Genomic DNA, 27,879 nt, shown 5'->3' with positions numbered 1-27,879 from the left:
GGCTTAAACTAACCATGATTAACCCCTTGGGTGGTGCACATTGGTGTAGCAAGGATGTAAGGGAGATGGGGAGAAAGAGGGTGATACAACGTTGTCTATGAGAGAATAGAGAGAAAAGAGAGTAAACGATGTTATCATCTAAGAACAATTAACAATTTGCCACAATATAGAGAGGACATTGGAAAATAAGATAGTGACATTAAACAAAATAGCTTTATTGAGGTATAACTGACGTAAAGTAAGCTGCACATATTTAAAGTATACAGTTTGAGAAGTTTTGACATATGTATACACTCATGAAACCATCCCCACAATAAGATAATGAGCATGTCTGCCACCTCCAGAAGTGTGTAGGGCTATTTCTGGTCTCTCTAGTCTATTTCAGTGATCTAATCTTTATGCTGTACCACACTGTTTTGATTACCATAGTTTTATATGAACTCAGCCCCTTCTGTGGAGTAGCCATTGATTAAACGTGTGTGGATTTTATCAAGCCATGGAATAGTGTTACAGTATTCAGCTTCCTCACAGGTCACTAAAACCAAATTCTTGGAGTTTAGCCCTTCAGCCTTTAAAAAGCCAAATTCTACATCAGTCTGCTCTGTGGGAACACTCAGGTTTTGAGCTGAGATTGTTAAATACTAGAGAAACCTCCCCAAATTACTTTCGTTTATTGACATTTCTGGGAAGCATTGAGAGTCCTCCTTCGATGGTATAACAGATCTAGGTTTAGAGTATATGACTTCTTTTAAACCCAATCATTCTTGCATGGAACCTCTACTGTAACTGAATATTTCATGAATCTTTGCAAATGAATCTAATTTTAGTGTAGAATTCTTAGGTACTATAAGATTAATCCTTTCCAGTTTAGTGATTTTGTATTTGAGGATTTATTTTTAGAAGCATATGTTGGTGTTGAGCTATAAACTTCTGAGGTTGGGGTGATTAAATGGCCCTTGCAATATGAAGGTACAGTTGATCTATGGGAAGTTGGCGCCTGCTGCTGATAACGATAAAGGAAGATATTTTTATGCTAAGTTCTAAAATAGAGCTGATGAAAAATGCTAATGAAATCAAGGAGTGTCTGGGTGCTTTGGAATTAAAAAAAAAAAAGAGTCCTTACCTTTGGGATATGAAGTATGATTGAGATTATTTTTAAATACTTTTAATGTTTTTAAGTTATCTTTGGATTTCAGAAATTGGATGCCCTAGTTAATTTCATTGGTAACTAATTTCATTGATAACTTTCACTTATATAGCATCATATTCTTAATTGTTCTGTTTTTTTTCTTACAATTATGATTTAATCATTAGGACAATGAGAGCTAAAGGGGAGGAAATATGTGACTTTGGGCAAATTACTTTACTACTCTGGGTTTCATTTTCCTAATTTGTAAAATGACAAGATGAGGGGCTTCTCTGGTGGCACAGTGGTTAAGAATCTGCCTGCTAATGCAAGGGACATGGGTTCGAGCCCTGGCCCGGGAAGATCCCACATGCCGCGGAGTAACTAAGTCCATGTGCCACAACTTCTGAGCCTATGCTCAAGAGCCCACAAGCCACAACTACTGAGCCCACGTGCCACAACTACTGAAGCCTGCGTGCCTAGAGCCCATGCTCCGCAACAAGAGAAGCCACAACAATGAGAAGCTCGCGTACCACAACGAAGAGTAGCCCCCTCTCGCCGCAACTAGAGAAAGCCCGTGCGCAGCAACGAAGACCCAACGTGGCCAAAAATAAAAACAAACAAACAAACAAACAAAAAAAAAAAAAGGCAAGATGAGTCCAGATTATCTTGAAGGTTGTCAGCTCAGGAATTGCATGGGTTATGTGTATATTTCTTAGATCTATCATTGTGGATACAGATACTTTTCTTACTGATTATGAGTATTCAACTGATATAATTCTTTTGATCTAAAAAACGAGATCAAGGCAATCTTTTTCGGTGATCTTGTATTTTTATTCCTCAAATGTTGTTCAGTCCCCACAAGGTCCCTCCTGATAGTGCTCTGGGGTGAGAGGGAAAGATAGGTGTTGGAGTCTCCCTCAGCCATCAGTTCCAGGATATGACGGGCCTCAACAGCAAGGCAACGGAAGAACCCATGTTTCTCCAGCTCCATCACATCTGGAAACATTTTCAGAGCCCAGGCAATACTTTAAGTCAACAAAACAAGATGAGAGCAGCAGATGACAAGATGAGCCTAGTGTTGACCTTATTCAGGTTTATTAGCGAGCCTCCCCTTCCTTTCATGTTCCGATGTCACCGGTCTTTCTTTAAAACGAAGATTTCCAGATTCCTAGCCACAAGCAGAATAGCAGGTTGAGGTAGAGTAAACGAGATGCATTGGATTAGCTGCCTAATTTTCTTTCGACCTCAGGTCTGGCTGAGGTGGAGGTGAAGAAGTTCAAGCAGGTGACACAGACCCTGGGCCCTGGCTCCATCAGGAACCTGACTATGGGTGGACCAGAGGTGCAGATAAAACTGCCCCAGATCCTGGGTCTGAAGTCAGTCCTCATCACAAACAGCTCCCTTTCCATCAACTTCTTCAACACAGCCTGGGGTCTGCTGGGGCTGGGGTCTGAGGTCCAGTCCCCAGCCAGAAGGGTGACTGGGGTCCCCACCCCCAGGAAGGCTTGCTTCTTCAGTCCCCTCTTGCCCCTCAAGCTCTTGGAAGCAACTGTGTCATACCTTAGCTCTGTACTGCACTTATAAATGAACCTGGCAATTCTGAGCACTTTTTTTTTTTTTTGGTGGTACGCGGGCCTCTCACTGCCGTGGCCTCTCCCGTTGCGGAACACAGGCTCCGGACGCGCAGGCCCAGCGGCCATGGCCCACGGGCCCAGCCGCTCCGCGGCATGTGGGATCCTCCCAGACCGGGGGACGAACCCGTGTCCCCTGCATCGGCAGGCAGACTCCCAACCACTGCGCCACCAGGGAAGCCCCCCGGGAAGCCCCCTGAGCACTTTTTGTAAGAAGGATTTTTTAAAGTCCCATTATGACTTTTAGGTCTTAGAATGTGAACAGTCACCTCACTTACCTTTTACTTGACCTAGAAATGGCACCTTGCTCAGCTGCTCCATGCTCTAGAGTCATGGGGTGGCCGTGGGGGGTGACTCCTTCCGTACAGGCAAGACGGAAGGAGAGGCAGCCTCTTCTGCTGGATTAGTCATCCATACTGGATCGCACAGTCCAGTACGTACAGTGGAGACACTGTCAGACCCAGGGGAGAGTTATGAAATAATAGTGCAGCAGCAAACTCTGATTCTTCTTTTTGAAATAACAGTATATACTGGAATTACTGAAAACTCTGAACTAAACATGACTAAATATATGAACTCATAAGTTGTAAGAAACCTTACAGTTAAAACCATTTGTTTGGAGTATTGTTTTTTTCCATCAGGTGTGGATTCAAAATCTCCTTTTAGACCTCCTAGGACAAGTGTAGGCTTCAGAAGTTATGGTTCTGGTTTGGGGGAAGAAATATCCAGCTCTCACTTTGGAGGAAGCCCATTATTGTACATTTTTTTCACTCTTCCCCGATTCACATGGGACCTGGGCATAACATACAAAGTGTCCTCATCTAAGGAGAGCCTTAGAGGAGGAGGTGTTTGTTCCCTTCTCATGATGCTCTACCTCTTGGTTCAGCAATGTTTTCCCACCAGGAGATGGTGTAGGTTGTGAATTCCACATGAAAAAGGTGATGTCCCCTTACCTTTATACAGAAAGACAATATGCAGGCACACCTGGTCAGGCTAAAGAATGAGTTTCTCACCTCTGTTCCACGTTGGACTAGTCACAAAGGCAGAAGAACAAAACTGAACTTAAAGATGGAGGGATTTTCTCACCCGTTACCTCCATAGTATTGGATTATAAAAGGAATGTAATGAGGAGTGGTGTTGGTAGGCAAATCGTTGGCAGTCAGAAATGTAACTAACTGATTAGCAAGAACCTCCATCAAAGTAAGATGGAGTCAGATATTGATGCTCGTGGATTTTCTTGCTGTTAACATAGATTCTGCATTGTGTTGATGGACACTGGAGTCATTTAACAAATACTGTTGTGGAATTTTTAGGGGAAGGTTGGCACCAAATTTCAGGCACTCATCACTGTCTAGCGTACTTCCTATCTGCTACCAATTTTCCGGTTGATACACGATTCCATATTCCTAGCTCTTAAATGTTTACTGAAAAAATAGTCATATGATGAGTTAATGATGGCAATAATGACAAAAGTGGGCAGTGAACTGTGGAACATCAAAAAACCATAGTTGGAATCATTGTCTTAGAACCAACTGAAGCCTCTGTTCACTGGCTGGGTACTGGACAGGGCTCTTGTTTTCTCCTGAGGGGCTAGGATGCCCTCTGGTGGTGAAACAAAATATGCACACAGTTGCTTTGCTCATGTGGTCAGTTGCCCTTCAGGACCATCTCTGCATCTCAGCAAATGGGTTTTTATCCCAAGTAGCTTGCTGCAGTGTTTGTTTCCAGTAGAACTCTAAAAATTAGACAACAAACATGAGATGGTACAGGAATGCTGGTTGTCAGAATCTTTTCTTCTAAAGGTGGATTTACATTGTTATTCCTTTTTTTTTAAATTTTTTTCTTTTTTTTGTGCGGTACGCAGGCCTCTCACTGTTGTGGCCTCTTCCGTTGCGGAGCACAGGCTCCGGACACGCAGGCTCAGCGGCCATGGCTCACGGGCCCAGCCACTCTGCGGCATGTGGGATCTTCCCGGACCGGGGCACGAACCTGTGTCCCCTGCATCAGCAGGCGGACTCTCAACCACTGTGCCACCAGGGAAGCCCAACATTGTTATTCTTAGGTGATCTAGATTCCTGTGTGCTTGGAAGGGACAGTTGCGTAGAGGCAGGGAAAAAGATGGGTAGTAATGAGAAGTTATGCAGGAAAATTTTCATCCAGAGGTACTTTTGGTAGTAGCACATTCTTAGTCATTAGATTTTTTGTTTAATTGAAGACTACATAGAAAATCCTTTTTATTTCAACCCTTGCTTATGGAAACATATTCAAGCTATTAGACTGCTTGCCTCTCTGGATACCAGATTATAGAGAACATAATTGAAATTTTGATTTGACTTCTTATGGGGACTCAGAGTCACCTTAGGAACACTGGGCTTTGCTGCTCTTCCAGAAATGTAAGGTGTAAGACATTGAATGGAACACCTCTTCAGAGTTATCTCTTTTTAAAATTCAATGTCTTTTTCTTCTATCATCTCTTTTATCCTAAAAATCAGTTGTAATGAAAAACCTGGTTAATTGAAGATTATGTTAGTAGAGGGTTTTTTTTCTTTTTAATAAATTTATTTATTTATTTATTTTTGTCTGCGTTGGGTCTTTGTTGCTGCGCGTGGGCTTTCTCTAGTTGTGGTGAGCGGGAGCTACTCTTGGTTGCAGTGCGTGGGCTTCTCATTGCGTAGGCTTCTCTTTGTTGCGGAGCATGGGCTCTAGGTGCGTGGGCTTCAGTAGTTGTGGCTCACGGGCTCTAGAGTGCAGGCTCAGTAGTTGTGGTGCACGGACTTAGTTGCTGCGTGGCTTTTGGGATCTTCCTGGACGAGGGCTCGAACCTGTGTCCCCTGCATTGACAGGCGGATTCTTAATGACTGCACCACCAGGGAAGCCCCCAGTAGAGGTTTTTAATTGAAAGTTTTACCCGAGGTTTCAGAGAACTTGGGGTTGAACGTATAGTACTTTTTAGAGAAAAATTATCAGCTTGTGGTCCTACAATTAGGGTTTCTTAACCAGAAATCCACAGACATCTTGAGTTCCCATGGACAGGTTTCAGGGCCCCCATGAACCTCTGGAAATTGTAAGCATAGTTGAGTGTGTTCCCTCCTGTGCTCAGTTGGCAGATGTGAATGGAGTCATTGAGGAGGAATTCACCATGGCCCGGCTGTACATCAGCAAGATGAAGTCGGAGGTTAAATCTCTGGTGAATCGCAGTAAACAGCTCGAGAGCGCCCAGATGGACTCCAACAGGAAGATGAACGCCAGTGAGCGGGAGCTGGCAGCCTGCCAGCTGCTCATCTCCCAGGTAGGCCACGCCTTTCTTCCTCATTTCACACCCTTGTGCTCTGGAAAATCTGCTTCCTTTGTGCCCTTACTGGAGCCGATGGTGCATAACAGGGATAGCTGATGGACTTTGCTTTACATAAGACTTGTCCATGGCCTCCTAGGCAATGGCAGCCCAGGCTTATTTCTTAAGGCTAGGTTTAGTTGTGTGAATTACATAGATTACCTTCAGTCCCTGTTTAAAGGATGTGTCTATATATCTTTATCTAGCTAAGTAGGTAGGTAGGTAGGATAGATAGAGATATGTAAAGAATGGACAAGACTGGGTGGCATCTAAAACTCCTATCAGCTAAGGCAACATTCTTTCATCTTTTAATCTCTACCACAGGTCCAATTTAATATGGGACAACAGAAACTACCATCACTACTACTGTTATTAATAGTAGTAGCAGTTAACCTTTTACTGAATGCTTACAACGCACCATATACTATGTTAAGCGCTTTACGTGCATTCTCTCACTTGACCTTTAAAAAGTTCCTGATGGGCAGGTTTTATTATTATTATTTTATTATTATTATTATTGTTTTTTTTTGCTGTACGTGGGCCTCTCACTGCTGTGGCCTCTCCCGTTGCGGAGCACAGGCTCCGGACGTGCAGGCCCGGTGGCCATGGCCCACGGGCCCAGCCGCTCCGCGGCACGCGGGATCCCCCCGGACCGGGGCACGAACCCGCGACCCCCGCATCGGCAGGTGGACTCCCAACCACTGCGCCACCAGGGAAGCCCGCAGGTTTTATTATTGTTCCTGTTTTTTTAAATAAGGAAAATGAGACTTGAAAGATTAAATATACTGCCCAAACTCATATAGCCAGTGAAAGGCGGAGCTGGGACTCAAACCAAACTATGTGTGAACTCAAAAGCATTGAAGGGATCTTCAGGCTCCTGGGGTACATGTCATTCTCTCAAAGAGCAAGGCTACTCTTCTTCCATTAGAAGGGTATTTTCATTTTAGTAAGGTGGTTTCAGAAAATAGCAGCCTTGTTTCTGACCTGCCACTGATACCTGAGCATGGTGTTTGGGCTTGAGGCTTCTATGACTGGCCCAGTGTGTGCTACTCACTGCCTTAGTCCAGGCATTAAAACAGCTAAAGTCATTTGGGGTAAACAGATACCAGTATGGAATGGCGCATCAGACAGTGCTGAGAAAGACAAAAGCATACTTCATCCTGTACGCTTTTAAACATAGGGATGTGTCATCATAGAACCATCTCCTTGTTCCTACCATAATCATCTAAGGGATGCAAATTAAAATATCAAGTTTCCATTTTATAAATAACATAATAAGCAAAGATGTATTAATATTTAAGAGATTATTCAGTGCTGGTGTGTGATAGTGAAATCTATTGAGAAAAGTATAATTTGGTCAGTCCTTTTGGAAAGGACCTTGGGAATCAAAAACCATAAAAATGTAAGTATACTTTGGTCCAGTAATTTCGCTTATAGCATTTTTCATTGATAATGAAAATGAAAGTTTTTCATTTCATATGGTATTATCATTCCCTGATTAAAAATATTAGCATTTATATGGAAGATGTTTAGTGCAGTATTACTTTCATTTTAATTAAATAAAATAGGCAACTATCTATTGAGAGACTAATAACATAAAGTGACATGGAAGGATTTATGAAGCTCTTACAAAAAATTGATAAAACCCAGCCATTTGGAATGTATAATTATATAAAGTTAAGTAAAAATGAAAATGCTGAGTTACAGATCTATGCTATGCCTTGCAACTTGGTAAAACATGCATTCATATAGATAAGACCAGGAATACAGGGGGAAATGGTTAATAAATTAGAGTGGTTAATGGGTGAAATTTATACTACTTTTTCTGTATTTGCTTTACTGTTTGACATCTTTATAATTTGTGAAAGTTGAGAGGGAAAACACTAAACATTACGACATAGTACACCTCAAGTCTGATTTCCAGATCACCTGTTACACTGAGAGCATGTGCTTCTGGAGGCCCCTAATATTTGGAGGCCAAGGCAAGAGCACAGACAGAGGCCCTGCGGCCTGCAGCCCAGTGTCTCTCCTTCCATCTGGATGTACCAGCCTCCATGTCCAAGTCGAGTCCCTTCTGCACGTTCTGTGAACTGGTGGAAGTGTGTAACCGTGTCAGCTGTAATCTATGTAAATGGATGATGGGAGCCACACTGCTGGTCCTGGGAGTGGCCTTAGGGCCATTGGAGTAAGGAGTTTCGAGGTTCCCAGACTCACTGTGGTCTAGAAGAGGATGTGGGCTCCAGGTGGGCACACTCCCTTGGCATATGAACTTTGCTCAGTGGACTGGGATGCAGCCAGAGGACCGCCCAAAGTGGGGTGCTCTAAAGTGTAGGGCCCAGGACAGTTGCCCAGATCTTAGAGTGACACTCACTCAGGATATATGAGATCGGAGTCAAGAATATTAGGATGGTTTTAGTTAGACAGTGCTTTCTGCATTAGCAACAAATACAGTTTTCCATTAGGTGCTATTTTGTACTCTGCTACAATTTACGTAAAGCCAAAGATTCAGTCATAATTGCCTGGGGTTCAAAAGTAAGAGAAATCTTGGCTCTTTATTTTCTGACACGATCTAAGGAATCTGACAAAATATTTCCAGCTAAAATGCTGTTATCTCCTTTGTTTACACTCATCCTTGTCACCAAAAGCTATGCTTATAAAACAACTGCTCCAACAGGGTCCCATTTCCCAGAGGTTATTTCATTAGATTAGAGCTCAGTCTCCAGAGTGTTCCTGCCTAAATATGAACCCTGTAGATCTGGAGGGGGGGAGTGTTTGCATATTTCCATCTGCCTAGAAGTGACTACTGTCCCTATTCAGTCACAAGCTCTCATTCATTCATTCACACCATTATTATTTATTAACTCTCTATTTTCATGGAACTAACAAGTAGAAAAAAGATAGATTAATCAAGCAGAAGTTAGGTGCTATAAGAAAATGTTGGGGCCTGAGTGATAAGGATCCAGCCTGGACCATGTCTGGGAGGGTGCTGGGGAGAGCTTCCTAGGGAGAGGAAAATGTAAATGCAAAGTCCCCGAGACAGGAATTGGTGTGTTTGAGAGACAGAAAAAGAAAAGACATAATATTTGAGTTCCAAAGAAGAAATCCAGAGGTGCAGTTTCAAAGAATGAAGCGCACAGCCTTGACATTTTCCCAGTCCCTTTCTCTCCAGCACACTCTGTTTTCTGTAAAGAGGAAAAGCAACTTGGGCTTTGGTATCTCACTTAAGAGGACAGTGATGAAGGGCACGGCCATGAGTGGGTCTGTAGGGAACGAAGCAGAGAAGCGCATGGAAGAAAAAGGACAGATCCCAAACAAAGGGTAGAATATGCACCATTTGGGTGCTGGGCCTCAAAAAAAGGACTCAAGAACTCTTCCCCTCTTGCATTGTCCCATCAGACAGTCCTGGGCGAGCCAGGATGGCCACTTGCTAGTCATTCACTGCTCCCTTTTTTCTGTTCGCTTGTTTAAAGCATGAAGCCAAGATCAAATCCCTGACAGACTACATGCAGAACATGGACCAGAAGAGGAGGCAGCTGGAAGAGTCCCAGGACTCGCTCAGTGAAGAGCTGGCCAAGCTCCGAGCCCAAGGTGAGTAACTGACCACTTTGCAGGTGTCTGACTCTCAGCCTAAATCAGACACTCTCTAGTTGGCTGGACTCATGATGTTTAATTTTGCTTGATTAAAGCATTTCTAGGTCTACTGAAAACAATGGCATAATTGGGCAGGGGGGTGGGGAGAGAAACGTCCAGAAGACTGCCCCCACCCCATATCTGCTCCTCTTCCCATTTTCCCTCAGTCCACCCTGCTGCCCAAGTCAGAATCCTCTCCCTTCTTTACCTCCTGCATCCAGTCTGTCCCCAAGGCCTGTCCATTCGACCTGCCAGGTGCTTCTCTGGTTCTGCTCTTCTCCGTCCTCACTGTCGCTGTCCTTAATCCTAGTTAAGAATTGTGGCCACATCCATCTACCGAGGAGCTCATCTCCAGCCTGCTCTAGGCTGACCACTGTGCTGTATTTCAAAGGAGGATTCCAAAATCAAATTCTACCTCGTGTCCAACCCCAGGCCTCTGACCCTTCCCTGGTGTCCTGTTGCTCTTAATATAAAGCGTGAACTTGCACCCATGGCTTACCTGCATCCCCCATCCTTTTTTTTTTTTTTTTTTTTTTTTTTTTTTTTTTTTGCGGTACGCGGGCCTCTCACTGTTGTTTCCTCTCCCGTTGTGGACGCGCAGGCTCAGCGGCCATGACTCACGGGCCTAGCCGCTCCGCGGCATCTTCCCTGACCGGGGCACAAACCCGTGTCCCCTGCATCGGCAGGCGGGCCCTCAACCACTGTGCCACCAGGGAAGCCCCATCCCCCATCCTTTGAACAAGCTCTTCCTTTGCCAGGCAGTCTCCTGACCCCCTTTGTGGAGTGAAGTGCCCAACACATAGGAAGCACTCAATAAATGTGAATAAATAGAAGAGATTTGAGAGAAATGACTAGAAATGTAGAAATCAGAACAGGATTAAAATGTAGGTGTTGTGGTGAAACAGGAACACACAGATCACATTATGAGTTGCAAAGAAAACTGGTAGAGTCCCTTTGGAAAGCATTTTGAAAATACATATTAATAATTCCAACACTTCTCATACTTTTGCTCCTCAAATCTCATATATTCATTGCAGAATTACTTATATTAGTAAAAAAAAAAAGGAAAGGAAGCCACCTAAATGTCCAACAGTTAAATGAACTATGGTATGTTGTTTAAAAGAACAATTTTCTTCATCTTGGAGATGAAGTACATGAAGGCCATGCAGCAGTGCTTACAGTGCATTAGATTAAACATCATAATATGTAATTTCATCTTTACTGTGGTTATACCATTTAAAAATCAATAGATGCTTATGTTCTAAGGCCTGTAAATTAATATTTGAAAGGAAATGGTTTTGATAGGGTAATAGGATTGGCGATGATGCCATCCTTTGTAACTTCCTTTATTGTTGTATAGTCATTTGCTCAGTGAATACATTTTGCTTCAAATGCCAAGGTAGATTAACAATGAAAGAGAGCACAACCACCCCCGCTTTGACCTTGTAAGGTTTTCTTTATGTGCTAACGGGTGTTAGGAACAGAATGCTCCACCCAAAACTTGACACGGAAAAGAACTTTTCCCTCTGGTAAATGGCTTCTGCAGTGGTGCCACTGAGTGGCAATGAAATCAAAGCAAGAAGAGCTGAAATAAAGTGAAACAGACTAGAGAGCATGCGTAATGACTTGAACGTCACTGTCCGAAACGCTTTTGCTCCCTCCACCTCAGGCTGACCATTGCCAGCTGTGCTCAGGGAGGGCCACTGACCAAGAATAGGATGGGACTGGTCCCTCGCTCCCAGAGGTGTGCCACAGAACAGCCCTGCCCCCAGTACGAGGCATGGCCTTCCTGTTTAGTCTGGAGAGTGTTATTTTATACTTCTATTTTCTTTGTGCCTATCCTTAGATTGTTTTCCTGCTCCAGATTCTTAGAGAATACCCATGGGAGGTAAATTAGCTCTTTCCGAAACTCTGATAGTGGCACAAATCCAAACACCACTAATATTCGCAGAGTGCATTACCATTGACAAAGCCCGTTTATGTGTGCTGCCCAGGAGTAGCTCACCAGGCCTGGCGGGGAACCAGTCCTCCGAGGCGTGAGGTGACACCTAGGTCAGCTGCAGCGTGACCACTCCAAGTTAGCACTTCCCCTCCAATCGCCATTGTCCCCGAAGGACTTCGATAATCTCCCAGGAGAGATCAGCCTTGATTTAAAAAGCCAGAAGTCCTCCTTCAGAGGCACGTTCCTTTATACCATGGTTGTAATTGGTAAGATAAGCTGATGTTTCATCCCATTCTTTTTTTGTTTTCTAATTTTTACTTTTGGGTGTGAGTCTTGCCAGTTAAATCTTAAATCAACATTTAAAATCCAAAACAGAAAAAATGCATGAAGTCAGCTTCCAGGATAAAGAAAAGGAACATCTGACCCGGCTGCAGGATGCTGAGGAAATGAAGGTGTGTACGCAGCCCCCTCCAGGAGCCCAGCACGTGTTTGGACTGGATTTCCTTGATCTAGGAAAATCCAACTCCTTCAGAGATGTGTGTGGCAGGGTAGGAGGGGGGCGGGTTGGGACCGGGGCTGGGCATCAGAGCTGCTCGCAGAGTGTGGCTGGGCTTAGCAATGAGATGCAGGTGGAGGTGCCCAGGAATCCCGAGGTGTCTGTAGGTAGTAGTTATGTTGTGTTGGTACATTTCTCTTCCCGTTCATGACCAGGAAGGAGGGAGCACACCTTCCAGTCACTGCATGGCGCCACTCGGCACAACTTCTGCAGAAATGGTCGCCCCTTCTTTGAATGGAAGGAAACACCTCTCCCCTCTGTCTTTTAAAGAAACAGCCCAAATTTGAGTTTTCATCTTAAACATAGAGATCTTTATTTTTGGTCACATTTTAAGCAGAAAAGGAAAAGTGGGGAAGATGGTTGGGAAACAAGATTTTTAGGTGGATACAATGAGATAGGAGAAAATGTGGAACTTTTGATTGGCTTTAGGCAAACCCCTCTCCTGGGTCTGCATCACTTTGGTGGAAAGGTCTCCTTTGACTATCACTGTAAATCCATGCTGTGGGCAGGCCTGGGAAATTATCTACATTTTACGGTGAGAAAGTGCAACTCCCACAGGTTCCATGGCTTGTCTGAGGTCACCCAGGTGGTGAGAGGTCCGTGCCCTCTGACTGACCTGGCGAGAGAAGCCATGTGGCTCAGATGAGCTATAGAAGGTCAGGGGGAGACCCTTTACTCATGGAATGGGCTAATTTGCCCGTAGGGACCACTCAGTTGGATAACAGATCCTTGAGTTTTGTTGTCCCTGTAAAGCACAGTGGGTTCTGAGGGCCCCGGTTTGGGGATCTGACAACTGAGGGATACGGGGTAGGAGACAGCGAACAAGGGCTTTGTCACAGAGCCGGCTGAGAGCCAACGAGCGGCTGATACATTTCTCCCGGCCTGGGTTGCAGAAGGCGCTGGAGCAGCAGATGGAGAGCCACCGGGAAGCTCATCAGAAGCAGCTGTCCAGACTCCGAGATGAAATCGAGGAGAAGCAGAAAATCATCGATGAGATTCGGGAGTGAGTTGGCCTGGGGGCTCGTGGGGCGTAGGGGCAGACACGGCCCCTGGGCCAGCCTGGAGGCCTCTGCTTTCCCCGCCCCATGGACCCTGGGCTCTACCCTGGTGCCTCCGCGAGCTGGACGTGATGCTTCTGCGGTCTGTTCCCCATCTGGAGCCGAGCCTCCGGGGGCTCTGGTGGGCAGGTGGCAGGCGGGCCCAGCTGCCCTGCCTGGTCCCCGCGGAGCAGGGGCACGTTGGTGATTCAGCTGGGCAGACACATACCTCAGAAGGTGGGGATGCTGTTCCTATGAGAGGATTAAAAAAAAACCCCAAAAAACCTGAATTGGTTCTGATTCAGGGTTTCTGATGGGTTAAGAAATGCTCCAGAGAAGACAGTCAGCTCCCCCTGCCTCAGCCCAACACATACCTGAACACTGCATGCCCCAGAGCCACCTGCTCGCAGGGGCACACTCCTTAGGGACCCGTGCTGTTGTGTGTCTGTCTGTGCTCGAGGGCATTGCAGCTGGTCTCAGGGCCATTCTCCTGTTGTAGCTGCTGAAGAGCCCCCTGCTCAGTAGTTACCCCTCCCCACTCCTCACTTTCCCGCCTCATCAACACAAGTCCCCAGGCTGTGTTTAAATGCCCCAAATTAAAGACAGAAAAACAAAGAAAACCAATTATATTGAAATACACTTCCACCCACTGACACCCTCCTCTCCTGTCCTCCTCCTCCCCGCCACCCCAGGTCTAGACTAAAGGTTCCCTCCTCTCTGTTTCTATAGATGAAGAAACATTTCTATATGGGAAGCAAGATTAAATGATTTACTTAGGGTCACACTGCTAAACAGGAATCAAACTGGAGTTGGAGTTTAATTCTCTCTCAATGTCCGTGAACAGCTCACACAGCACATTTTAAAAGCAAAAGTGTAAATGATGTGATGGGGCTCTGTGCACGGTCTACCTAGGAAAGCACTTAGCATCGCCTCTCCCCTTCTTTTGGTCCACCCCCATGCTCCCACTTATGTCCAGCTTTCCCCTTTAAGTGTGACTCTTATTTGTTATGCTGATGAATCAGATTGTTCAACTGGAAGGGGAGGGGAGGGAAGGAAGGTGAGAGAGATGGAGGGTCTCTGAATGAGCTGACAAGTGGGGACATTTCCTTGGCCTTTGCGTTTCACATGGGTTTTCCTTCAGAGAGTGTATAATCTGTTGTCTACAGTCATGTAGGCATGGCCGTATGAAAGGTTTTATAAGGACCGGGCTGATATAAATGGTGACCAAATACCCCCAACCGGATGGTGAGTTTCTCTTTTGCAACAGCCCCTGGACTTTCTTTGTGTTTCCCCTCTCTGACCACTGCCCCCTTTCGCCCCCAAGACTTCACAGAACAGAACTGTCCCTATGTCAGCTAGGGATTTGGATGTAGGGGATGTTTTTGGAGCATCAGACCAGAGAGGAGGGGAAGGTCCAAGTGGCCAAATAAGGTTCTGGGAGTGCGTATGTACCATCTGTAGGGCAGAAAAGCAGAATTCTTACTGGGCTCTGTTTTTCTGTTTTAAAATATCGGCCCCTTTCCCATCTCATTATTTTCCCTCCCAAAGCTCTTGCACAAGCCAACTATAAATACATTATTAAAGCCTTATGTTTCATGCCTCTTAGATGTTCCCAGAAATTCGTTTTCACTTGGGCAGGGAGGAAGCTGTGAGGTTGTTCTCTGAACCCTCCAAATCTTCCAGAATTGCCGCCTTTATTGCACAGGGCTAATGGGGTTAGAACGGAACCACGTCTTTAGCAGCATGACTCAGAATTTCAGGCTGATGTGGAATGTATTGCTTTTTCCTCTCCATTTCAGTTTGAATCAGAAACTGCAACTGGAACAGGAGAAGCTCAGTTCTGATTATAACAAGCTGAAAATAGAGGACCAAGAGAGAGAAATGAAACTGGAAAAGCTCTTGTGAGTGTGCTTTAAATATTTCCTCTGTTTTCTCTCATCCTCTCGAAGTTTTTTTTTTTTTTTTTGGCCAACTGCACGGCACGCGGGATCTTAGTTCCCTGACCAGGGACCGGACCCATGCCCCCTGCAGTGGAAGCACAGAGTCTTAACCACTGGACTGCCAGGGAAGTCCCACCACCACCCTGCAAAGTCTTAAAAAGTCTACTTTGGTGATTCAGATACCCAAATATTCAGGTTAAGTCAGGCCAATTTAAAAACAGACCATGGCCATTTGGATGAGTTGGTTTGTTTTGTTGACTTATCTGCAGATGCAAATGGTATCTGTGAGAATCTCTGATGCCCCTTTGGTGGTTCACAGTTCCTTTCTGTTTTTTAGATTGCTCAATGATAAAAGAGAACAAGCCAGAGAGGACCTCAAAGGGCTGGAGGAGACAGTGGTATGTTGACACGTTTCCCAACTCATTTTAGTCTCAAAAACCAGATTGATTTATGATCTTTTGAATTTGTTTCTTCTAAAATTTTATTTGTGCATGTCTTTCCTGAATATCATTTTAAACATAAAACTTCCTATGGAAACATGAGAGCTGTAGAATTTATTCCCCTGGTCTTAACAGAGTGACCAACCATCCATCCACCCATCCATCCATCCATCCATCCATCCATCCATCCATCCATCCATCCATCCATCCTTAAGACTGTAACCATGGAGCCCTGACTGAGATTTAAACTCAAATCAGTGCCTGCAATTTTACAGCCTCTGTATGTTGTGACTTACTTCCATGCAACAATCAATGGATATTTATTGATCACCTACTGAGGGCTGGCATGCTTTTAGGTGCTTGAGTTGCATCAGTACAAAACAGAGTTAAGATGCTGGCCCTTGTGAAGCTGTCTTTCACCTGGGGGAGACAGACAGTGAGAAATAAGGATGTAGATCATGACATCCATTAGATGGTTATAGAAAGTGCAGGGGGTACTGGTTTGGGGTGGCCCCACTGGGAGGTGACATTTGAGCAGGAACTTGAAGCAGGTAAAAGAAGGAGTCATGGGGATGTCCGGGGGTGGAGCCTTCCAGGAGAGGCAACAGCCAGTGCCAAGGCCCTGAGGTCAGCCCATGGCAGGCGTGTTGGGGGACAACAGGGAGATCAATGTGTATGTGACCAAGAGAAGGGGGAGGGCAGGAGGTAGGCACAGAGAGGTCAAGGCCAGAGGAGGTGCAGGCCAGGTAGGGCCTTGGGACCTGCAGGGTTTGGGGCAGAAGAGTGACAGATGTACTTCCCTTTGGACGAAGGGCTCACCATCTGAGATCCTGGTTAGTTTTCTCTGTCCCTTCATTGGGTTTGTCTCCTCTGGTCAACTTCTGTCTCAGTTGCCCTGGGGGGTAGCTGCCTGGCTCCGAGGGCTCTCAAGAGCCCTTCAAAATGCCACGCAGCCTGTGTTTGAAGACAGACACCCCAAATAGTCTCTCAATTTGGTGAAAACATGTCAAGTCATTTCACATGACATGACAACAGAGAGAAACTGTTGTTTAGATACAGTCATGCATTTTGATTTCATTCCCATGTCATGTGAATTTATGTGGGACTGAGCCTGAATCCAAGAACTCGGTGACCCCAGACTGGAGGCAAGTGGTTGATCAGGGCTGGACCCGAGGCTGCATTCTGGCCCCTGGGCCAGTGTTAGCTGCTCCTCAAAGCCAGGTGTGGGCTCGGAGGGCACAAGCCATTCAGGACAGAAGTAGGATGACTGTTCACGGGAAGTTGGGCCTTTTGAGCCTGGTGGAGAAGATGGTGGACAGGGCGGCTGGAGGGGAAACGGAAATGAAGCCATGAAGTTGCTTCCTCCCCGTCTGTTTTCCTGGAGAAGTGGTACCCATAATCATAGATAATTATAACAATTCAGAAATATATTGAACATTAAAATGTCACTGTATTCTCACCAGCCAGAGATCAATATTTCAGTATCTTTTCTTCCTTTACACCCTTGCACTCTCTCATGCACACTCTCACCCAACATACACACCTTCCATGCCCACACCCAGAAGCTCACTCTTCACCTCTCTCTCACGGCCTCACCCACACTCAGGCACAATCACTTATTCTTTCTCACACACACATCTTCACACACACACCCACAGGCCCTCACATTCACATTCTCACGCCTGTGTTCATCCACTCACAAGTTCTTACACACTCACCCAGCACACCCCATAACATGCTGACACACACATTCACACTCATTAGTGACCATCCACACTTTCTCACTGGCACACTCACACTTTTGCTCATTCACTGTCACACCCTCCATCACGTCCACTCACACACACTCACCCCACATGCTGACTCTCTCCCAGACTCACAAGCTTTCTGTCTTTCGCACTCACTCATGAGCATGTTCTTTTGCCCTTTCGAATGTTTTTTTGTTTTGTTTTGTTTTGGCCTCACTGAGCGGCTTGTGGGATCTTAGTTCCCTGACCAGGGATCGAACCCATGCCCCCTCCAGTGGAAGCACGGAGCCCTAAGCACTGGACCTCCAGGGAAGTCCACTGAATACATATTTATTTATTTATTTATATTTTTGGCTGTGTTGGGTCTTCGATGCTGTACACGGATTTCTCTAGTTGCAGCGAGCGGGGGGCCACTCCTCGCCGCAGCGCGCAGGCTTCTCGTTGAGGTGCCTCTCTTGTTGCGGAGCACAGGCTCCAGGCACACAGGCTTCAGCAGTTGTGGCACACAGGCTCTAGAGTGCAGGCTCAGTAGTTGTGGCACACAGACCTAGTTGCTCCACGGCATGTGGGATCCTCCCGGACCAGGGCTTGAACCCGTGTCCCCTGCATTGGCAGGCGGATTCTTAACCACTGCGCCACCAGGGAAGTCCACTGAATACATTTTTTTTTTTTTTTTTTTTGTGGTACGCGGGCCTCTCACTGCTGTGGCCTCTCCCGTTGCGGAGCGCAGGCTCAGCGGCCATGGCTCACGGGCCCAGCCGCTCTGCGGCATGTGGGATCTTCCTGGATCGGGGCACGAACCCGTGTCCCCTGCATCGGCAGGCGGACTCTCAACCACTGCGCCACCAGGGAAGCCCTGAATACATTTTTAACAACACATTTTCCTCACTAGCCTCCTCCACTTGTTCTCCCTCCCCCGCCTCCCCCCCCCAGCCCACTCACCTATGTTCCCACCCTCACATCCATTCTCCCCGACCCCCCTACCATACACACATGCTCACACAACACACTTGGTCCCTCACACGTGGACGGACCCACTGACACAGCCTCCCACGTTCCCTCTGCAGCCCTCACTGCCCGTCCACACACGCACACACACGCTTTCAATTCCCAAACTGGAACCCCGCGGTCTGTGCCATTCCAGACGTGGGTGTTTTTACTTATCCTTCCATCACATCCTCCCCAGGCTGTCAGTGTTCCTCAGGGGCAGGCCTGCTGTCCTTGGCTGACCCTTCCTGAGCCCTCCTTAGCTCTAGGCCTGCGCTGCCTCCTTGACTGTCTGGACAGGGCCGGGGTGGGACCTGCCGCCCAGGGGTTGGGGTCTGTGAAGCCCACTCCAGTGGGCGATGTTGGGAAAGGCCAGCCAGCCAGTGGGGACCTCTCTGGGGTCCCAGGCAGCCATCTGGCTTTAATAGGACACTTTGTGTGGGCTCTGGGGCTGGACCTCTCCTCCTGCTGTGTTGATGGGCCTTGTGTCCCCACCTCTCTGGTCCCACCCTCGCTGTCCCCTGTGACAGGAAGCTGAGCCCTGAGCTTTTACACAGAGGGCAACGTCCGTGCCAGGAAAGGCTTGTGACTTACTTCACAAGGGAAGGGAATCGGGGTGGGTGAAGGAATGATAATGGATACGATGGAGGAAAATTCATTGCCCCAGGAAGCCAAAATGGGGTTACGCAAGCATTCATGTGCAACTTATCAACTGTTTCCAAGGTCTTGAACTGCCCCTCCTAAACTGTTTATTGAAGTTACCTAAAAATAAACAATAATGAGAGAAAGTCGCCAAACTCCGGGCTCTGGATTATTTGGTGCTTGGCCTGGAAGAATCGCCTGGCCCTTTGACAAGACACCCGGGTCTTCTCTTCTCGTGTCCCTGCAGGGTGGTGGCGTTTTTTATGGAAAGTATTTACTGTGATTATAGTTCAATCAGTAATGAAATCCCTGAAGCGGGAGAGAGAGCTCGCAGAGCAGGGGGCCGAGGCCGAGCTCCCTTGGGCAGGGGCACAGGCAGCACAGCTACATCACTGAGAGCTCAGAGCAGCCCCCCTGCACCTGCCGCCCGGTGGCTGAGCTCTGGGCAAGCACCGCGTGCACGGCGTTCCTAACAGCAGGCCCGCTTGGCCTCCTGCAGAAAGTAATTTGCCTCATCTGAGGAATCAATTGACTTCAGGTGCTTTTTATTTCAACACAATTATGGAATTGGACCCAGTAATATGACCTTAAATTAACATGGAACCTTTATTCAAGAAACTTATTATTTCCATGGCTTTAGAGCCTGTTTCTTCCTTTTTTCTGTGAGCTTGCGTGAGCTCCATCCCTTGACATTCTGTGTTAGAGTAGGTCCATTTAGACAAACTGAAAAACATAAATGCAAGTGTATTTCTCTCCTTACGGGAAAATATTTTTTAAGGGAACTAGTCGTACGTCCTGTGGTAAATACACGGAGACTTAAATGGAAGGAAATATTTTGATTTTCTGATTTTGTTAACAGAGGTCACCAGATTTGACTTAGACCCTTGTCTTAGCAATCTAATTCCTAAGGGTTCATTAGTAGAAAAGACTCCAAAATGAAGAAAAAAAATGCCCCCAAGAAGTTAATTTCATGAAAGTTATAACAACAACCAAAGGAAGCAGTAAAAGTCTAATGAAGAAATGGCTGTCAAATATGATGCATCGGGCTTCCCTGGTGGCGCAGTGGTTGAGAGTCCGCCTGCTGATGCAGGGAGTGTGGGTTCGTGCCCCGGTCTGGGAAGATGCCACATGCCACGGAGCGGCTGGGCCCGTGAGCCATGGCCGCTGAGCCTGTGCGTCCGGAGCCTGTGCTCCGCAACGGGAGAGGCCGCAACAGTGAGAGGCCCGCGTACCGCAAAAAAAAAAAAAAGATACATCAATACATTAATACTGGCTAATATTTATTGAATGCTTACTATGTGCCAGAAACGGTTGTAAGAGTTTTATAAGGATCATCTCATTGAAGATTGATAACAGCAGCTATGAGGCAACTACTATTTTTATCCTCATGTTACAAATAAGAAAGCTGAGGAACAGAAAGGTTAGATAAGTTGCCCAGGGTCACCCAGGTGGAAGGTCCATAAGCTCAGTGATGTAAAGCAAAAGGGGCATATGGACCACGGCCAGAGGGGTGTGGAAACATGAAAAATGTCGGTCAGTTAGGGTGAGAGAAACTGGCTAACTTTTCATTTAAATTTGTTGGCATTTTGTATAACATGTACACAATAAGTTAAAGGAAAAAAAGAGTCCATTCTGGTACAACACAGCCCTCCAGGAATTTTTATGAGAAAACTTTTGAATTTTTGTGGTTGAAGGGGAAAAAAGGTTCTATTTAAAACACAGCAAACGAGCAGGCTTTGTTCTAGTTTACACTTCATTGTTTGAGTTCCCAGTCTCTGAACCTTGGGGTGCCCCTGAGAAGATGCCAGGTGGAGGGGGAGGATATGAGTGGTGGGCAGGTCAGAGGAAGTGGGGAGCCCCATGGCCTCGATGGTTGGCTTACAGAGCTTTATGGAGATGTCTGGGGTTGATGGTCTCGTGCCAGCTGTGTCATAAATTCAGCGTGTTCCCTCATTTAAGTGGCATTTTAACAATCTTCTCTTCCAGTCTCGAGAACTACAGACTCTGCACAACCTCCGTAAACTCTTCGTCCAGGATCTGACCGCCCGGGTTAAAAAAGTGAGTTCTAGTTTGTGTGAATGGGACTGAGAAGAAAAGTTGGCCAGAACGAGTCATTTTCAGTTGAAGTATCACTTGCTTAAATTGGGGCTGGTTATGCTTAAAAATTAATTACTTCATGCCAGAGAATGTGATTAAAAGAATGTGCTGCAGGGGGAAAAAATACTTGGGAACATTTTTCCATCTGATTTTTCCTTCTTAGTAAAAGGAAGTTATATTGGGTTGGCCAGAGAAGTTCGTTTGGGTTTTTCCTGTAACATTTTTTGGAAAAACCCGAACGAACATTTTTGGCCAACCCAATATCCTTTCAAACGAACACATATTTATCTGGCCGCAGTGTGAAAACCTCTGAGTGATGCAGGGAAAACCCAGAGGGGTCTCATCAGACAGCGTGGCCCTGAAGCCTGGTGAACGATGTCAGGGACGTGGAAGTCAGGGGCTAGAGCCTGACATTTTTGCTTGTTAAGGCCATGAGGGGCCAGGTCAGAGTGTACGAAGCACTTTAACATCCGGCGTCTTGTTTGCTCTCCCCAGGAGCCATGTAAGTGGTTCTTAGTGTTCTGTTTTGCAGCTGTGGAGATGGGCTCAGAGGTTGCGTGAACTCCCGAGATCACACAGCTGGGGAGAGCCAGAGATGGGATTGTAATCCAGGTCTGTGTGACTCCAGAGTCTGAGCTTCTTTGGTCCTTGTGCCACACACAGTGACAGTGGTCTTGGGAGTCACTGAACCGCTGTTCAGAGCAGCTAGCAGAGGTTTCAGGAGGGGGGAGGGGGAGGGGGAAACAGCAAGGGGGCTACGCTTTAAAGATATTTGAAAGTGATGGATGAGGAGCAGTGGGCATACCCAGAGGTATGACAGGATGGACGGAAGGTTTATTTAAGAAAAGTGTGTGCATGGGGGTCTGTGTGAAGGAGCCAAGGAAAAGGGATGAAATATATTATAAGAAAAAGAGGAGGTGACTGATGGAGTCGGATCTGAGAAGACAGAATGGACAGTATAGGGGAATGTATTAGGCTTGGTAGATGGAAAGGGCCCACTTTCCCAGAGAGGAGACGTGGAGAAGCCAAGATGGAGACATTCGTAGGGAAATACATGACAGTGGGAAGAGATGCATCTGAAGACTTTGACCTTCTCAATTAATGTGGAGAGGAAGGTGCTCAATGGAGAAGAAGGAAGAGAATGGGAAGCCCACGGAGACTAGAGGAGGCTCAGGCAGCTGTGGGGGATTTGCTGAGGATGAACAAAAGGATGCTGAACAGTGTGGGAGTGTCCAGCTGAGGGTCAGAGCACGGATTTGTCGTGGCACCTGACAACACAATTCTAGTGAGTTTGGAGGCCTGGAAATAAAAACAAGGGAAGAGGGTGGAGAATGATGGGAGGTTTCAAGGTGGCACTGGTCAGGCGGTAGGTAGTGATCACCATCATCAAAATAGAAGTGACTGGAGGACCTGGACCAGGGAGGAGAGAGAGGCCAGAGCAGAGGTGATGGAGACAGAGACTAGAGAGGTTATGACCAGAACCAAAAAGGCTCAGTCGGAGGGAGGAGGTGTTCCGAGGAGGGTGCAGAGCTTGAGATCAGACTTCCCTGACTTCACGATATAAAACTCTCTGGGAAGAACCTATTCCTAGACCAGTGGTTCTAAAAGTGTGGCCACCTGGCCAGCAGCACTAACGTCACCTGGGAACTTGCTAGAGGTGCAAATTCTCAGACCCACGCTGGATCCACTGACTCAGAGATGAGGGTAGGGCTCAGCAATCTGGGTTTTAACAAATCCTCTTCTGGGTTTGAGAACCCCGGATTTAGATCAAAGAGACAGGTTTGAGTTGCTCATACAGACATCACGTCTCAGAAAGAGAAGGGTGATGATCTCTTCTATAATGAGACAAAGCAAGCGTGCTTTGCCATTTTTGGACTCCAGGATGTGTTTCTACATGTATTTCCCAACTTATCTGGCCACTCAGCTTGGCAGTGCTGGGAGAACAGTGTTTTTATGAATCTCAAGATCTGATAAATTTCGAGAGTTGATCCAGCACAGCACGCAGATGCCGTGACTAGTCTGAGATGGATTCATTAAGTAATTTCATGGAATTGGACGCTGAAGGGACAAGCAGAGGCCATTGAGACTTCCCAGGAGGACCACAGACACTTTCCCACAGCTTGATGACTTGTTATCTCACTTGTGATGTTTGAAATGAAACTTGGGTCTTGGGTTTATGTGGTTTTTTTTTAACATCTTTATTGGAGTATAATTGCTTTACATTGTTGTGTTAGTTGCTGCTGTATAACAAAGCGAATCAGCTATATGTATACATATATCCCCATATCCCCTCCCTCTTGCGTCTCCCTCCCACCCTCCCTATCCCACCTCTAGGTGGTCACAAAACACTGAGCTGATCTCCCTGTGCTGTGCAGCTGCTTCCCCCTAGCTAGCTATTTTACATTTGGTAGTGTATATATGTCAGTGCCACTCTCTCACTTCGTCCCAGCTTCCCCTTCCCCCTCCCCGTGTCCTCAAGTCCATTCTCTACATCTGTGTCTTTATTCCTGTCCTGTTGGGCTTATGTTTTCACACTAGTTCTTCTTAATGAGTTTTGGAACACTTCCTTTTGAAAAGAAAAGCCTCTATTTACCTGCATGCAAGGGAGAGGTATATTTCACAAAGAGAGCTGTATCTAATCTGAATCCCTCAAAAAAAGATTTGAAGTTTTTTTGTCAGCTGTCCAAAGAAAGAACACTTTTGATACCGATCAAGGAAATTAATTGGGAAGAAGGTCAAGTCTAAACTTTTAGAACCACTCTTCATTTTCACTTTCAGAATAACCTTTAGTAAGATTGGGGGTTTTCTTTCAAATGGCTCATCCACATGATGTTGGGACTGGGGGTGGGCAGTGTGGAGGCCTGTCCCGCTGACCCCTTGGTGTTGATGCAGAGTGTAGAGCTGGACAGCGACGAGGGAGGAGGCAGTGCCGCCCAGAAGCAGAAAATTTCCTTCCTGGAGAATAACCTGGAGCAGCTCACTAAGGTCCACAAACAGGTAGGAGGGTTGCGTCATCTTCCTCCTGCTTCTCTTTCTCTCCTGGAGAGAAGCCCTGCTGGATTCGGCCCTAGTGAGGGAGGTGACTCTGATATAGAAGGTAAAAGGACAGTACATCACTAGGGAACATCAGTGCTGGAAGGGACCTGGCACTCTTTTAGTCTTCAGTGACTTCCTTTGTATAGAAAATACCTTTTTTTTTTTTTTTTTTTTTCAATTTTATTTTTTGGTTGTGCCGCCTGGCATGCGGGATCTTAGTTCCCCGACCAAGGATCGAACCCGCACCCCCTGCAGTGGAAGCGCAGAGTCTTAACCACTGGACCACCAGGGAAGTCCTAAAATACTTTCTTTGATGGAAGCCAAATATAAGGAATTGAGTGTGAGCTCTCTGGGGCTTGGGGAGCAGGGTGTTCAGTCGTTTCTTTTCATCCTGCCTCCTGTCCCAGCCTCCAACCCCAGCTGGCCTCAGTGTCTCCCATGGTGCTTTTCAGGACCCTCTGTGGACCCAAAGACTCCACAGAATGCAAAGTGGATGCCACTGAGCTGGGTCAGGCTCCCTCTTTTTTTTTTTTTTTTTTTTTTTTTTTTGCGGTACGCGGGCCTCTCACTGCTGCGGCCTCTCCCGTAGCGGAGCACAGGCTCCGGACGCACAGGCCCAGCGGCCACGGCCCACGGGCTCAGCCACTCCGCGGCACGCAGGACCCTCCCGGACCGGGGCACGAACCCGTGTCCCCTGCATCGGCAGGCGGACTCTCAACCACTGTGCCACCAGGGAAGCCCCAGGCTCCCTCTTTTTATAGATGAGGAAACAGCCTGGGCGAGGAAGCCACTGGCTTCATCCCACATGTGGGAGCACTGGGGCCGGAACCAGCCCCCTCTCTGCACTGTCGCCCTATTTCTTGGGCATCCTCTCAGTTTCCTACAACACCCTGGAGTTTGTCTAGAGTGACAGAGAGCAATAACCATGTCCAAACCTACCGGTGACTTAGGCAGATTATTTGTCTCCTTTCTGTTTAAATGCTGGAATGTTCATGACGGTTTTCCCTAAATCCTCAAGATTTGGGATCTGATAAAAATGGTCCAATGTTTTGGACCCCATGGCCGAGGGGAGGTCATTTCTCTTTGACTTGTTACATCCTCTTCAACATTACTGGTGATGGAATTTTCCCCCAAAGGGAGGATGACAGATTCAACATGGTTGAAGACATACAAGCAAATTGTTGATGAGAAATAGAAAAGCAGAAACTACCAGGGAACTTGAAATAGAGCTCTGAAATTCATTAATTATTTTATTCATGAATTCAATGAATATTTATTAAAAACCTACTCTCTGCCGGGCACTGGAGATGGTGCTGGGTGGGGATACACGAGTAAAGAAAACAGGTGTAGACCCAGCAATAGTTCAACCTTTGTCTAGCACTTAAGATTCTCAAAACTTTTCCTGATCCATTTGGATTCCCACAATGATCCTATTTATGTAGCATGTAGACTTCGAGTGGTTGAGTGACTCACACTTGGTCAGATGGCCAGGCAGTAACAGATCTGGCTCTTGAGCCCATTCTTAACCCAGGGCGAGCCTGTTCCTTCTTAACTGAGGGTCTTAGGTAATGAAAGAATGAGCAGTATCCCTGAGTTACCCGTTAGCCTCTGGATATGTTACAAAGTGGGGTCCAAACCCGGTGCTGGTGTAGACAATGTGTCCTGGCTTGGAAGGAGGCCTTCAGAGAGCTCTAGAACATGAATGCCTTTCACTGAGCGTGTCTGAACTGGCTTCACATTTCTTATCTTCCACATGCCAATGTCCAAATAGTCAACTTTCTCTGGCAAGTGCCCCCCCCACCCCTCAAACAAAAGAGGCAGTAAATCCCACCCAAGCCTGAAAGTTTCCTACAGCTGGAAATGGCTTTTTTTTTTTTTTTTTTTGCGGTACGCGGACCTCTCACTGTTGTGGCCTCTCCCTTTGCGGAGCACAGGCTCCGGACGCGCAGGCTCAGCGGCCATGGCTCACGGGCCCAGCCGCTCCGCGGCATGTGAGATCTTCCCGGACCGGGGCATGAACCCGTGTCCCCTGCATCGGCAGGCGGGCCCTCAACCACTGTGCCACCAGGGAAGCCCTGGAAATGGCTTTTGATTCTATCGTACACCTCTCCCCGCTTTCTCGTACCCGTGAATCCTGTGTTTGGCAAATTGGAGCCTCAGGGTATGGGATTTTTATTCCCGTTGGTCCCATCGTTTATGGTCTTATGGACTCTCCAAGATGGCCCTGGTGGGGTGCGCGGGTGGTGGTTCTAGCTGCTCTCCTGTCACCTTCTCAGGCTCCGCAGTGTGTCTGCCCCCCCACCTCCCATAACTCCCCACCTCTCCCTCCCGCCGCAGCTGGTCCGGGACAACGCAGACCTGCGCTGTGAGCTGCCCAAGCTGGAGAAGCGCCTGCGTGCCACGGCCGAGCGCGTCAAGGCGCTGGAGAGCGCGCTGAAGGAGGCCAAGGAGAATGCCATGCGGGACCGCAAGCGCTACCAGCAGGAGGTGGACCGCATCAAGGAGGCTGTGCGAGCCAAGAACATGGCCAGGAGGGCCCACTCGGCCCAGATCGGTACGTGTGCCCGCACCCGGGCCCTTGATAGAAGGCGAGGGGTCCTCTGACCGGAAGCTCTGGGCGGGGCGGCCCGGCCCCTTCCGTCACCCAGCGTCCATCCTGGGAGGATGGGATGGCCAGGCGTGTGCTTCCTTACACTGAGAGATTCTGGGGTACCTTGTGATCGTCAAAGCTATTGAGCTGAGCAGAGGAGGCGGCCAGCCCTGGCTGCAGGCAGAGGTGTTTGGCTGTAAACAGATAGAGGTATACTTTCTCCGGAATACCGGAATATATGGCTTGCTCAGGAAAGGCCGAAGGCCCCTTCTGTTCTGCACCCGGCAGAACCATGGAGGAGCGACGTGTAGCCAGAAGCCTCAGGGAGAGCTGCTTGCAAGCACAGCCTTGGAAATACTCTGGAGAGAGCCAGGCCTGGCATCAGTGAGTGCAGGAGACCTGGACAGCCAACCCCTTCAAGACCTGGATTTGGACCCACGCAAAGAATGAGAGTGTGCCTGTTGAGTCATAGTTCTTGGGATAGTGCCGTGAGAGTAGAAGGGATTTAAGGATGTTCTCTAGAGAGTTTTTCTTTCTTTCTTTCTTTCTTTCTTTCTTTCTTTCTTTCTTTCTTTCTTTCTTTCTTTCTTTCTTTTTTCTTTTCTTTTCTTTTTCTTTTTTAAATTGAAACATCTCCAATAACATGTAATATTATTTCTCATCAGATATTGCTGTGCAGATGTTATGTAAACCAGCAACTTCATGTTTCTAGTTTTAAGATCATCACTTACATTAGTGGTTCATTGCATTTATTGGGTCTTATACCCTTGGACTATCTACTGAAAACTGTGAACCCTCTCCCTCTAAAATGCATCACAGACAGAATTCTGCATCCAGTTTCAGGGAGATGCTGTTGGAACCCATTGGGACCCACGGATCTGCCTCAGATAAAACTGAAAGTCCTCTGTTTCTCATTTTCCTTGATAAGAATTGAAATAATTGATACGCAAGGTCTCTCTGTCCCCTAAACATTGGGTGCCTTGGATTAACTAACTGTACTAATCGGAGGGCAAACCTCCCGCTTTCAGAAAGTTCTGGTGATCGATAAGAATTGTAATGTCGATAAAAAGTGTGCCTCTTGGTTTTCGCACGTGACCTGGAGGTATCTCGGCGCGGCTGTTTAAGCCCTTTCTGAATGTCTCT

At 46.9% G+C, this 27,879-nt stretch overlaps 1 protein-coding gene across 1 annotated transcript in view; it reads left to right on the top strand.

The window, feature by feature from the left end:
• KIF5C (kinesin family member 5C) overlaps positions 1-27,879 on the top strand; it is a gene marked incomplete at its 5' end in the record, with an annotated part of 173,853 nt that overhangs the window by 122,072 nt on the left and 23,902 nt on the right. The window contains 9 exons of the mRNA XM_081241905.1: positions 5,861-6,049; positions 9,562-9,679; positions 12,039-12,115; positions 13,113-13,222; positions 15,056-15,157; positions 15,534-15,594; positions 21,000-21,071; positions 24,003-24,107; positions 26,484-26,700. Coding sequence (XP_081098031.1) covers positions 5,861-6,049; positions 9,562-9,679; positions 12,039-12,115; positions 13,113-13,222; positions 15,056-15,157; positions 15,534-15,594; positions 21,000-21,071; positions 24,003-24,107; positions 26,484-26,700 — 1,051 coding nt within the window. The remainder of the gene's footprint in view (positions 1-5,860; positions 6,050-9,561; positions 9,680-12,038; positions 12,116-13,112; positions 13,223-15,055; positions 15,158-15,533; positions 15,595-20,999; positions 21,072-24,002; positions 24,108-26,483; positions 26,701-27,879) is intronic.

Source organism: Mesoplodon bidens (assembly GCF_964165515.1).
Source record: "Mesoplodon bidens genome assembly, chromosome: 8".
Taxonomy (NCBI): Eukaryota; Metazoa; Chordata; class Mammalia; order Artiodactyla; family Ziphiidae; genus Mesoplodon; species Mesoplodon bidens.
This window is presented reverse-complemented; position numbering and strand designations above follow the sequence as displayed.